Genomic DNA, 13,159 nt, shown 5'->3' with positions numbered 1-13,159 from the left:
TTCGATTTACTCAAATGTATGTTTATGTATGATATTGAGACTATAGGAATTTGATCTCACAGTTATATGGCGAGTACTTTGTGAGCCACTGTACCGAGTACTCCAGCAGATAATTCCGATTTCACGTCGAGAGTTCACTTTAGCTAACCAGTTACTTTGTTAACTGTGCACAACCCACATAGTACATAAATAGTACTTAAATAGCGTTAACCGATATACAATAAAATAACAAACATTACTCAATAAATGTTCACAGAAAGTTTAATCAAAAAACAAAACGAATATTTACAGCGTAAAGTAAAAGTAGAGTTAAAGCAAAATATTGATGTTCAAAGAAAGCAAATCCGTGAAAGGTCCTACTCATGTCATTAATGTAGATGTCAAATATGCAAAACGAATTAAATAATTAAACCAGTCTTAAATGTGAAAAAATTTCAGCAAAATTCCACCACAACCACCAAATACCACACAAACCGCCACCACTACCACCACCACCACAAACAACAACACAGCTTCGAGCTATTCACAAATAAAATGCAATATTTTAAAAATAAAAGTTAAAGAGTTTTACTACCTCTTTTTGATGGCAGGTAACAAGGTAACGTCAGTTCTTTTTAACTTAGTGCTTGCTGGCTTAATAAAAAGTGATACTGAAATGCACTCTCAGGAGACTTTGTTCCTTTTGACTATTAGTTCCGGAGATCCAGTTTTATCCAGCAGGTTTTTCTCTGTGGCTGAGTTTTATGTGCCCCCTTTATACCTTCCACAAAATAGCTCAGGTGAGAAAGATATAAGCAGATGGATGGAGAAGAAATGAAAAGTTTAATGCAGCTTCAAGGTAAGGCACGTTCTTGTACAGATAAAAATATAATATAATTTTTCTTTTAAAACACATTTAAACTTCCTTTGCTGGTGCTTTGTAAAGTAGAATTATGATTTAGAAAAAGAGGATAAACACTTTGAAACTCTATGTGACTAACGAACTAAAGAAAAACTTCAAAACTAATAGCGTTAAATGGCCCTTAAAATAAATAAAAATATTATTTAATTTAAATGCATTAATAGTAACAGTTATAGCTTTAATGACATTTATGCTTTTACTATAATAAGATAATTTTGTTCTTTAAGAACCCAAACAAGTGTTTTGTAGAATAAACTAAAGTCATTGTTTAATCTTTGAGAAAATTCCTCGATCTGATTTTCTCTTCAGCGACTTGAATCAATTCCAAACAAATTTTACATTTCTTTTCTGCGTGTACATTTGTTTTTATGCTCAATACATAGTCGCCAGCTCGAGCCAACTGTCCGGAAAAAGCCGTAGGAAGTATTTGCGCGTGGATTCGAGGAAGACCAGGAGGGCAACGAACGGGCAGATGGTCCAAAGAAAACGGCCAAAGCTGAAACAATGAGGAACCAATGTCAAGATGTCAAGCTGCCGGATGTCATGCTGCCGGAAAAAACCCACTTCAGTTCGTTGGTCACCTCCAGTCGCAGGCAAACAGTGGCGTCCAAACGGGAGATCCCCACGCAGAGGCAAATCAAACAGACGACTGCCGCAGTTAGCCGCCAGTTGTCGAAGCCATGGGTGAGCAGGTTGGCACGTCCCGTCTTGGTCAACACCAGGTTGGTGCACTGCATCGTGATCAGGCTCATCAGGCAGAGGGCGGACGCCTGGCACTCCAGTCTTTGCCGAGCTGCACTGTTCTGCGGGAGAATCGGAGTTGCGTTTAGTTGACTGCCCCGGTCAAGTTAGCTGTTTCTACCCATTCCTGGCCAAATGCGTCGGTGATGACGGTGGCCTCCTTGTCGTGCCACATGATGTGATGACCCACCAATGTCCTGGGCACAAATCCCTTGTCAGCCATGTACACAAAGTAGGTAATGAAAACAGCAGCGGCTTCGATGGTTCCCACAAGGATGTGGGACACTAAAAGTAGTCTGCAATATGTTTCGGAGAAATATGAGAACGTTATCAATTTATATTAGAAATAAATATTTAAATTGTTACTAAATTTGTAAAGCCTATGTTATGTGTTTAAAAAACTATCCATTAATTTTTGCAATCAATTTTGGTCTTTAAAAATATAGATTTTTTAATGAAATGTTATTCTTTTTCTTAATAATCAAACAAACTCTTCAAGAGTTAAAAAATTCGTGACGATCGCACCTTTAGCATACAAAATATGTGATATAAAATTGTGTGACGAAAGTTGAATAAGCATTCAATTTAATAAATGCACTTTTTAAATGTTTCCATGTACTGTTGTCCATAGTGATTCGAAAAAAAAATTGATAACTCCAAAAACAGTGCTAAACCTGATACAGATTTAAACATTTTCCAGACTACGCCATTAAAATTAAACTCGTCCTTTCCGGAAATTCAGACCTTTAAGCTAAACGACCCCCAGTCCCAAGAATCCCAAATTATCGTATGTCGAAAATACTCAAATGTATAAGAACCACAAAATACAAAATACAAATTAGAAAGACAAGCCAAATCGAATTCCTAAAACTGTAAAATTTGAGCAAATGTTGCCGGCAAACACCTCAAAGAATTAATATGGTGGCAAATCTTAATTCATGTTGTGTTTTTCCTAAGGGATCGATATGCAGTTAGTATAGGATTATCATAAAAGTAAAACTTTTGCCAATGCCTTGATTTAATGACAAATTTTATAAGTTATTAATTTAATGTACAGAAAGCATAGTTATTGTCGTATTATTTTGTGAGTACAAACATACCGACTATTAAGCAGAAAATCATCGTAGATTTTGGGCATCTGCTGCATCAGTTTCTCCTCTGGGGGCTCATAAATTAGAGTCATGGCAGGTAGCTAAGGGAAATTTTCGTTTTGCTGCAGTACAGGAGAACAGGAGAACCAAATTTTATGGGACCCCGACCACGAGTCCACTTACCAAATTCACGAAGAAGGCCAGGATGAGCTCAGGCATGATGTGGATGTGAAAGGGGACGCGGAGCAGGAAGAAGGCGGTGTACACCAGAATGGAGGTGGTGTTGGTGGCCAAGCAGTAGGCCAGAGCCTTCTTGAGGTTCTCGAACAACAGACGACTATCGGCCACGACACTAACCAAAGTGGCAAAGGAGCTGTCCAGCAGAATGAGATCGGCACTGGCCTCGCACATGACGGCATACCCGAACTTGGCCACGCCCACATGGCCGCTCCTTATGGCGGGTGTGTCATGGAGGGAACTTCCGATGACGGACACGACTGCTCCCAGTCGGCGACAGGCGTCCACGATCCAGTGGAGTTGATCCGAGCTCGTGTCGGCACACACCAAGTCGCGGCGATCCAGAAGCAGCTGTTCGATTTGCCAGCGCTGGTGGTGCGGCTTCTGGTCGGCTAACTTGGACATGTCCACTATGTCGGTGTTAACCAGAGACCCTCTGGCCTGAAACGCCTCCCAGGGTGCCGCCAGGATGCCCACATCTACGGCCAGCGCCTTGGCCAATCTGCGTTTGCGGCGCGTTACCAGGATCAACTTAATTCCCGCCGATCGGCAGCGAACCACTGCCCGGGGAATGGTGCTCCTCGCCGGATTGTGTGTGGCAATTATGCCAAGAAACCTCAGCGCGAAGGTGTCCACGGCCAGGTAGTCCCGGTACTTGTGCTCCCCGTCCTCCAAGCCCGTGCTGGTGCTCACCTGCGAGAAGCGTCGCAGCTCCAGCTCATTGCTCAGCTCCTTGTAGGCAAAGGCGCGAACGTGGCGTCCCGCCTCCAAGAGCCCGTCCGCCAGGTTGAGGACGATGTCCTGCAGCTGGCTGTCCAGCGGCAGCTCCTCGCCACGGAGGCCGAAGGTGGAGCAGCGACGCACCACCACGCTGCAGTGACCCTTCATCAGCAGGATGAGCTTCGGCTGGCCGTCTTCGCCGCGAGTCCTGTGCACCGTGACCTGCATCTTGTCCGCACTGGTGTAGTACTTGTTGGCCACCTTCTCGTGGTCGCGACGCAGCTGGTCGATGTTGGGCAGCACCAGCAGGCCGAACTTGAGCAGAGCTATGTCGAGGATATTGCCGTACATGTCCTTCTGCATCTTGGGCACTCCGATGTTTCCCGGGCAGATGACCGCATCGTTGCAGAGAACCGAGGCCCGGACGAGCTCAATGAAACGCGCACTTTGGGCATTCAAATCTAAGTTTTCGGCGCTCAACAGTTCCATGTCCACGAAGATCTCGGATACCCGCATCCGGCGCTTGGACATCGTGCCCACCAAATCGCTAACGATCACCGTGCTGAGGCCCACTGTGGTGGTGCTGCGCAGGTTCCTCGCATAGCACTGCTTCTTGTTCATCTGTTTCTTTGTCCTCCGCATGCCCCAGTAGACGATGAAGGGCAGGTAGAAGGGTGTCAGGGCAATCAGGAGTGAGAGATTGACTTCGTACAACATTTTACCTCTCTCCAGTCCGGTGGTCCAGAGCAGCAGGATGAACACTATTGCGGTTATCACGAGCGTATAATAACCAATCTGGAAGGGTCAAGCCGTTAAGGGTAGTCTTCTCGACTCACGAACATTACGTACTTGCGTCTGGTGCCTTTCCATTCGACTTGGAGGACGCTCCCGGAAGCTGAGTGCCGTCATCGTTCCCACATCGGTGTCCTTGCCACAAGCAATGGCCACGCCGAAGCCATAGCCCTTCATCGCATGACTGCATGCGAAGCCCACGTTGTTGGAGCCCCATTTCGTCACAGGTTTGGTACTCATGCCGAAGTAGGTTTAATTCTAAAACTGGCACATTAGGAAAGGATATCTATGATTTTTAGAAATATGTGATAGATAGTGCGACCCAAGACGAGCCTGCTTGATTAATCTAACCACCGAGACTTCGAGGAGTGTATTAGCAATAAATTGATTCGGCCTATTGGGACTTTGAGATTGGGAAGATTCAGTCTTGGATGTTTTTATGCATTTTTAAAAACTAGAACTCCGAACTTGTATCCCTTGTTTAAATATAATGTATTCTCATACCAGTTTAATAAGTTAAGCCCCTAAACAGAATTAAAATGTTAATGTTAGTTTAAAAGTCCCCTATGTATTCCACTCTGGAGAATCGATGCCGTCCCTCGTTCGACAACGGAATGATGTTCACGGGCTTCGAGTATCCTGTCAGAGCCACGTTGTCAACCTCCAGACCCGAGGAGCTGAAGAATCGCAGATCGGCAGGAATCCGTTGGCCGTATCTGATGGGCACAATATCGCCAATGACAACGTCCTCAGTGAGGATGACCACCTTTTTCCCGCCCCTTAACACAGTGCAGTACATGGGCATTAGCTCATCGAATGCCATGACCATATCCTCGTTATTGTCATCTTGCAGATAGAGCACAAGTCCTGAGAGAAAGAAACAGAAGAGCAGGACGATTCCGGCTACTAAAAACTCTGGATCGATTTTTCCTTTGACTTTTGAGTCAGTTTCGAATGTGAAGTATATGGCAAAACAGGCAAAGGAGCACAGCAGAATGAAGATGCCCAAGGTGCTGAAGCAGTCCTTTAGGTATTTCCAAAAGTGCACATCCTGTTTGAGGGGAAGCGGCAGGACATTCTTGCCGTTTCGGGCTAGCTTTTCGGCCGCCGCCTTTGCCGTTAGGCCCTGTAAATGGTTCCTAGGTTAGATATCTACTGATTGGTCTCGTGATTATTACCATCTCACCTGACGGACATTCGTCTCCAATCTGGAGCAGAGCTCTTCAAATGGCCAGATGTGCAGATATGGGCCGTAGATCTCCTGCCACAATTCATTCTCCGTCTTACGCACTTCCTCCTTATCCCGCTTCCTGCCTTTGCGACTCCAACACCTACACCTACGTCTACACCTCCCTTTCCATTTCGAGATCTGTTTCCGCCAGAGCACCATGTCTACGGAAAACTCCAAGCAATTTGTGGAGCCTTGTTTTCGGCATGTAGAGTTGGGAAAATGGCTCGTAAAACTGCCATCAATGTTGTCACATAAACCAGCCGTGCGACTCCCAATGTCACCCAGTTGGCCCCGGGTCAGGGGTCAGGGGTCACGGGTATTGGGGGGAGGGGGGTCATAACGGTGGCGAGGAACTCAACTGCTCCACTGGGAGTGGCAATCGAAATCGCAAATCGACTCGAATTGATACGCCGCCTCCTCGCAAACAATTGCGCCCAAAGGCCGATGCCGTGATATTGACACTGGCTTGCTGACATGTTCCACGCCGTATTTACAAGCGGACGGAATGCGCTCTTTATGGCCTCGTTTAATAAGTCATCAAATTTCATTGCTGCGAAGTAAAAAACAGATAAAACATGCATTTGCATATATTTATGGGATGCGGGGCCCCATCAATGGAAACGAGAAATTTCTGCGTTTGCGCTCAATAAGTTCGAATTGGAACAAACTACCCTGGCGAATCGGATGATATGTGGCATTGTTGGCGGTCAATGGGTTTGTTTGTGGCAGGATAAAAACGGCATTAAATTCAGACAAATCGTATTGTATTTTTAATTAGGCAGCTATGACTTTTTAATTTGCATTCAAATGACTAATGCATACGTTTGTTCCAAAGATGTCAAGTGGGAAAAAAATTTTTGAAAATGTAGCTTTTCTTCGCTAACACGACTTTTAATTTTAACTTTCGTTTAAAAAGATATAAAATAAATATGCTTATTGTTTACTTAACGTCAAATTTATAAAGGTACAACAAATACCGTTCAGGATGCTTACCAATCGAAAAAAGTTTTAGAAACGAAAAAATTATTGAATATGAGAAAATTTAACCTTTGATGCAGATCAAAGTGAACAATGTGGATCAATAAAGATAATGCCAAAGACCTCTGATTTTGAATACGGCTTAGTTAGATATCTAACAGTTATGGACTCAAAAAAGTTATAATTGGAAATATTTCATGATAACTGGGTTAATTCAATATATATTAATTTACATAATTCCTTTTCCAGTCTTGTTTAAAATTTTTAACAATTTTTATCCCAAATCGAGCCACCCCAGTTCAGATGTATCTTAAACTTTTAATATTCGCAGTGCATGGTGTTCTCTACTAAACAATAAAAGCTTTGCTTTCTCTCATTCTTAACCAGCTGATCACGAGCGAAAAGAGCTTTTTCAGAGCTTTCAAGAGAGGAGAGATCGGAACATATACTGTATATCGACCACCTGTATATATACGGCATGTGGCACTTGCCGTCCGCTCAGTCTTAATTTTCCACTCTCCGCGAAACACAAAACAGAAAAAAACATAATGTCCGGCAACAAATACTGCTTCGCCATCGATCGCGGCGGCACCTTCACGGACGTAATGTGCATCTGTCCCGGCGGAACAGTACGCACCATGAAGCTGCTCTCCGAGGATCCGGAGCGCTACAGCGATGCACCTCGCGAAGGCATCCGGCGGATCCTCAAAGAGGAGACCGGAGAGGATCTGGCAGCCAGTGGCTTGGTGGACACCTCGAAAATTGGTTGGGTTCGCATGGGCACCACGGTTGCCACCAATGCTTTGCTGGAGCGCAAAGGAGATCCCGTGGTTTTAGTGGTCAACAGTGGCTTCCGGGACCTCTTGTACATTGGCAACCAGGCGAGACCGAAGATATTCGACCTCCACATCCGAAAGCCAGCGAATCTATATAAATCTGTGGTCGAGGTGGACTGCCGCATAGTTCCCCAGCAGGCGGATCGCTGTGAGCTGAGTAAGTGAAGATGCTCCATAAATTATACCAATCTCAAGTGCTAAATACATATATATTATAAAAAAAACAGATCACAGCTGGAAGGTGCTGGAGGGTGTGGCCGGCACCAAGTATCTGGAGGTGCGACCAGTTGATGAGGTGGCTATCCGACAATCCCTCTCAGTTGCCCGGGATCAGGGTGTCTCCTCCGTGTCCGTGGTGCTGGCCCACAGCTACGCCTGTCCGGAGCACGAGCTCCAGGTGGGAGCCATCGCCCGGGAGCTGGGCTTCAGCCATGTGACGCTGTCCCACCAGGCCATGCCCATGTGCCGGGTGGTGGCCCGAGGCTATACGGCCTGTGCGGAGGCCTACCTGACGCCCCATGTGGATCGCTACCTGGCCAGGTGAGTACATCTAATCTCCGGCTTGTAAATTTGCCGAATGACCCAGCTCTTTTCGGGCCCAAACATGTTTTTAGCTGCAATGGGGAGAGTGGCCATAAAGATAAGCCCGTAGTCAGTCTAAAAGTAGAATAAAACCCATCCGAGCAAACATCAAAAGCTGAGATCCCTCATAGGGTTACGTAAAGTAAACAAATAGAGAATATCAAGCGGCACGGCTTCGTTAAGGGTTCCGACTCTAGAATACCTCGTAATGGGGTAAAAAACTGAAAAAAGTCCTGGAAATCAATAAAATGGTTCCTCAATTGTGAATATGGGAAATTGTTAAACTTAAGATTGCAATATTTGTATTAAGTGTTTTACTCTATAAACATTCAGTAAGGTGTTCAATGGAATTAGAACTTGGGCAATCTTAAAGATCTTTATTTAGCTTTCAAATATAAACTTAGGGAAAATGATTATTTATTTAAAGTTTTTTATATGAATTTATTTACTGTATAAAGTTTTTTACCGTAGAAACATTCACTTAAGAATTCAACTGATATGTTTTTCTACTGTCTTTATATATTTAGCATATCTTATCTTATCACGATATACCCAAGTTTCAGGAGGGTATAAAAACAAAACAGTGAGAACTGCGTTGTTATTATAGACCGGTGGTTAAAATATGGGATCAAAATCAGATTTTTTTTTCAATATAAATGGTGTTTTCTATAGTTTCAATTCAGGCTTCGACCAGCAGTTTGGGGTGGTGTTCAGAATAAAGAAGACATCTTTCTTCATTATTAATTAAAACTCCAATCTAATGGTGATTTCTTATCCTATAGCTTCAAATCTGGCTTCGACAAGCAGTTGGAGGGCGTGGATGTGCTGTTCATGCAATCGGACGGAGGCCTGACCAACATGGAGAACTTCCGTGGGGCTCGAGCCATTCTCAGCGGTCCAGCGGGAGGCGTTGTGGGCTATGCTCTGACGGGAGCCCGGGAAACGGAGCTTCCGCTTATCGGCTTCGACATGGGCGGTACCTCAACGGACGTGTCCCGCTATGCGGGAACCTATGAGCACGTGATCGAAAGCACCACGGCAGGGGTAACCATCCAGGCTCCTCAGTTGGACATCAATACCGTGGCTGCAGGCGGCGGATCGCGGCTTTTCTTCCGATCTGGCATATTTGTAGTGGGTCCAGAATCGGCCGGATCCCATCCCGGACCTGCTTGCTACAAGAAGGGAGGTCCTCTGACAGTCACGGATGCCAATCTCATTCTGGGTCGCATTCTGCCGCAGTATTTCCCCAAGATCTTCGGTCCCAAGGAGAACGAACCACTGGATCATGAGATCGCCAGAAGTAAGTTCGTCGATTTGCAGACGGAAATCAATGAGTACTTGAGGGCTTCTGGCGATAATCGTGTTCTGAGCGTTGAGGAGGTGGCCCTCGGTTTCATTCGGGTGGCCAACGAAACCATGTGCCGTCCCATTCGAGCATTGACCCAATCCCGAGGACTGGACACGGCCAACCATGTACTCTCCTGCTTTGGAGGAGCTGGTGGTCAGCACGCCTGCGCTATCGCGCGTAATCTGGGAATAGCCAAGGTGGGTAAAAACTATTTTATATGATTTAAACACACATTAAATTTTATATAATTTTAAGAAATATACTGTTCAAAAGTTACTCCTCTTATTGATTTTAGTCAAACTTTTTAAAACTATTATAATTTTGTGTCAGACAAAAAATTTCTCTTGAAAGGTAAGAAGTTTAATTTTTAATTGATATGAAATAATTTAAAGATTGTTTTGGATGGTCAATAACCATTTTTAACTTTTGTAACTTTTTTTTTTATCAGGTTGTGGTCCACAAATACGCCGGAATACTATCGGCCTATGGAATGGCTCTGGCCGACGTGGTCCAGGAGGTTCAGGAGCCGAATGGCCTGGAGTTCAGCGATGCAAATGCGAAGCAGCTGAAGGAGCGATTAGATGCGTTGTCGAAGCAATGTCATGATAAGTTAGCTGAGCAGGGATTCAAAAGGATTGAGCTTGAGCCCTTCCTCCATTTGCGATACGAAGGCACCGATGGCGCCTTAATGGTTGCTCCGGCATCTAGAAAGCAGTCTTCGGCTACAAATCCCTTGCTGGTGGCCTACGGCGACTTCAATGCCACTTTCCTGGAGCGGTATCGCACGGAATTCGGATTCGTATTGCAAAACAGACGCATCATTGTGGATGATATTCGCATTCGAGGATTGGGCAAGAACGAGACACCACCGGAGTCGGAAATTCCAAATGCCTCCGAATTGACGCCCCCTGCCGAATCGGGTTCACGTTGTCGCCTTCACTTTGATCAGGGCGCCTTCGATGCTCCGATTTACCTGACCAAGAACCTCTTGGCCGGACACAAGATCGCCGGACCCGCGGTGCTCATAGATCAGCTCTCGACCATTGTGGTGGAGCCGGAGTGTGGTGTCCAAGTTACCCAGTTCGGAGACCTCATCATGGACGTGAAGACGGGTGGCAAGCATGGCATCAACGCGGACTTGGACCCAGTGCATCTGAGCATCTTCAGCCACCGCTTCATGAGCATCGCCGAGCAGATGGGCAGGGTCCTCCAGCGCACTTCTATTTCAACCAACATCAAGGAGCGTCTGGACTTTTCGTGTGCTCTTTTCGGGCCGGACGGTGGATTGGTGAGCAATGCTCCCCACATTCCAGTCCATCTGGGCGCCATGCAGGAGACGGTCCAATATCAGCTAAGAGTGCGCGGGGAGACCCTGAAGAACGGCGATGTCATCCTGGCCAACCATCCCTCGGCAGGAGGATCCCACCTCCCCGATTTGACGGTCATTACGCCGGTGTTTTATGAGTGAGTAATCTAGCATTTTAGTTGAAAGAGACTTAAAATTGAAAAAATAGGTGTTACCATAAGAAATTTATTTTATTTGAACGTTTGTGTTTACTTTTGCCCAGTTCAAAAACCCGACTAAATACTTGGTAAAAGCACTAACCATACAACATACAACATGTTGTATGGTTAGTGGTAATAGTATATATGAAAAAATGGTACTCATAATATTTAATAATAACTAGTACTGAATTAATCTTAAATCGAGTTTAGATTTTTTTATTATAATAATATGGAAATCTGTATCTAAATCTTCTACTCCTCCTTTTGTGAACGACATAAAAAAAACTGGCAAGCATAGAAATTGGAAAAGATTTGCTTGCCCCGAACTCATACTGGCTTACGTGCCGTATGAGTAATTTTTATGGAAACTTTGAGATTTAATTTAAAATGGCTTGCATTTTAAAATGGTAAAATTCCTTATAAAAGACCGCTTTATTGGACATACATGTAGCTGTTAAAAATTTAATCTATATCAATATTTCAAATAATTTTGGGGTGCTACAGAAATCTTTGCATGGCGGTTTGAATCAATTGTGATTGAAAGACAACTTTTGGACTACCCCCAATTAACTTAATTAAATTAATCTAAATATATTTGAGTACTGAGATATTACATTATCTTTTTGAAAATGATTCTTTGCAGTATTTTAATCTATGTTAATCTTTCCAGGAATCACCCGCGACCGGTCTTCTTTGTGGCCTCGCGAGGTCACCATGCGGACATCGGAGGCATTACTCCGGGCTCAATGCCGCCGCACTCCACCTCGTTGGCCCAGGAGGGAGCCGCCTTCAAGTCCTTCCTGATCGTGGAGAATGGCCTGTTCCAGGAGCAGCAGATAATCGAGCAGCTGACCACGCCCACGGCCGCAAAGGGGGCGGTGGGCACTCGCAACCTGAGCGACAATCTGTCGGATCTGAAGGCCCAGATCGCGGCCAACCACAAGGGAATCCAGCTGGTGGCGGAGCTGATCGACAGCTATGGCTTGGATGTGGTGCAGGCCTACATGTCGCACATCCAGAAGAACGCTGAACTGGCGGTTCGTGACATGCTGCGGCAAATTGGCCGGGACACGCTGGACCGGACGGGATCCACGGTGCTGGAGGCGAAGGAGTTCATGGACGACGGTTCGCCCATCGCCCTCAAGGTGACCATCGATGCGGAGCAGGGATCGGCTCTGTGCGACTTCACCGGATCGGGGGTGGAGGTGTGGGGCAACTGCAATGCCCCACGGGCAATCACCTTGTCGGCCCTGATCTACTGCCTGCGCTGCATGGTGGGCCACGATGTGCCCCTCAACCAGGGCTGCCTGGCGCCCATCCAGGTGATCATTCCGAAGAACTCCATACTGGACCCCTCGGAGGGAGCCGCCGTGGTTGGTGGAAATGTGCAGACCTCGCAGCGCATCGTGGACACCGTGCTGAAGGCTTTTGGAGTCTGTGCCGCCTCGCAGGGATGCATGAACAACATAACCATCGGGGACGAGACCTGGGGCTACTACGAGACGGTGGCCGGAGGAGCAGGCGCCGGACCCGGCTGGCATGGAGCCGGCGGGGTGCATACGCACATGACCAACACCCGCATCACTGATCCGGAAATCCTGGAGCTGCGCTATCCCATGATCTTGAAGCGGTTCTGTCTGCGCACCGATGGCTCCGGCGGACGAGGCCAGTTCCACGGGGGCGAGGGAGTGGAGCGGGATCTGCTTTTCCGTAAACCAGTGACTCTTTCCGTTTTAACGGAGCGACGAACCCTGCAACCCTATGGCCTTGCTGGCGGAGAACCGGGAAAAAGTGGACGTAACTTGGTGGTCAAAAGGGATGGTCGAGTGATCGCCTTGGCGGGAAAGACTTGCATCGATGTGGAGGCTGGGGTATGTTGTGATATAAGTTCAAATTACGATTTCGGGTATTAATCGATCTATTTCAGGACACCTTTGCCATGAAAACTCCCGGCGGTGGCGGATTTGGACCGATTGAAGATTTTTCTAAAACCGGAGAAGGGGTGAATCAGGAAAACAGCAAGCGATACGTGGAGCGAGGCACTGTTTTCAACTACCTCCAATCCCAGGAATCTGCTTAATATTGTCTTTTATCTATGTTTATACGTGCCATATTGAATAAAGTCTCTCAATGTTTTCTGTTAAAATCAGGTGGAATGCAAAATATAAAAATAAATTTGCATTGTTTTAATACAAA

General features: G+C 45.8%; 3 protein-coding genes across 6 annotated transcripts; 1 reads left to right on the top strand and 2 right to left on the bottom strand.

The window, feature by feature from the left end:
- Positions 1–1,078: 1,078 nt before the first annotated feature.
- Positions 1,079–4,781, bottom strand: LOC108134626 (sodium/potassium-transporting ATPase subunit alpha). Of its 4 annotated transcripts, none has more exons than XM_041709931.1 (6): positions 4,540–4,779; positions 2,917–4,485; positions 2,743–2,834; positions 1,764–1,938; positions 1,466–1,699; positions 1,079–1,397 (listed from the first exon to the last, which is right to left on the bottom strand). In XM_041709931.1, the coding sequence occupies exons 1-6, from the start codon at positions 4,720–4,722 to the stop codon at positions 1,170–1,172; spliced, it is 2,481 nt and encodes an 826-aa protein (XP_041565865.1). In that variant the 5' UTR covers positions 4,723–4,779; the 3' UTR covers positions 1,079–1,169. The 4 variants fall into 4 exon arrangements, with proteins under 4 accessions (XP_041565865.1, XP_017110499.1, XP_041565866.1 ...); XM_017255010.2 differs by having other exon boundaries at positions 1,466–1,704; positions 4,540–4,778; XM_041709932.1 differs by having other exon boundaries at positions 1,079–1,699; positions 4,540–4,780.
- A 205-nt stretch (positions 4,782–4,986) lies between these two features.
- Positions 4,987–5,940, bottom strand: LOC108134627 (sodium/potassium-transporting ATPase subunit alpha-A). Its single transcript, XM_017255011.2, has 2 exons — positions 5,669–5,940; positions 4,987–5,608 (listed from the first exon to the last, which is right to left on the bottom strand). Exons 1-2 carry the CDS (start codon positions 5,870–5,872, stop codon positions 5,036–5,038), a joined length of 777 nt encoding a protein of 258 aa, XP_017110500.1. The 5' UTR covers positions 5,873–5,940; the 3' UTR covers positions 4,987–5,035.
- A 1,245-nt stretch (positions 5,941–7,185) lies between these two features.
- On the top strand, positions 7,186–13,109 carry LOC108134638 (5-oxoprolinase). The gene is made up of 6 exons (XM_017255026.2): positions 7,186–7,684; positions 7,755–8,067; positions 8,892–9,654; positions 9,906–10,921; positions 11,634–12,834; positions 12,891–13,109. Exons 1-6 carry the CDS (start codon positions 7,240–7,242, stop codon positions 13,041–13,043), a joined length of 3,891 nt encoding a protein of 1,296 aa, XP_017110515.1. The 5' UTR covers positions 7,186–7,239; the 3' UTR covers positions 13,044–13,109.
- The last annotated feature ends 50 nt before the right edge of the window (positions 13,110–13,159 follow it).

This window comes from Drosophila elegans, unplaced genomic scaffold (assembly GCF_018152505.1).
Source record: "Drosophila elegans isolate 14027-0461.03 unplaced genomic scaffold, ASM1815250v1 contig_520, whole genome shotgun sequence".
In the NCBI taxonomy this organism is placed as follows: domain Eukaryota; kingdom Metazoa; phylum Arthropoda; class Insecta; order Diptera; family Drosophilidae; genus Drosophila; species Drosophila elegans.
This window is presented reverse-complemented; position numbering and strand designations above follow the sequence as displayed.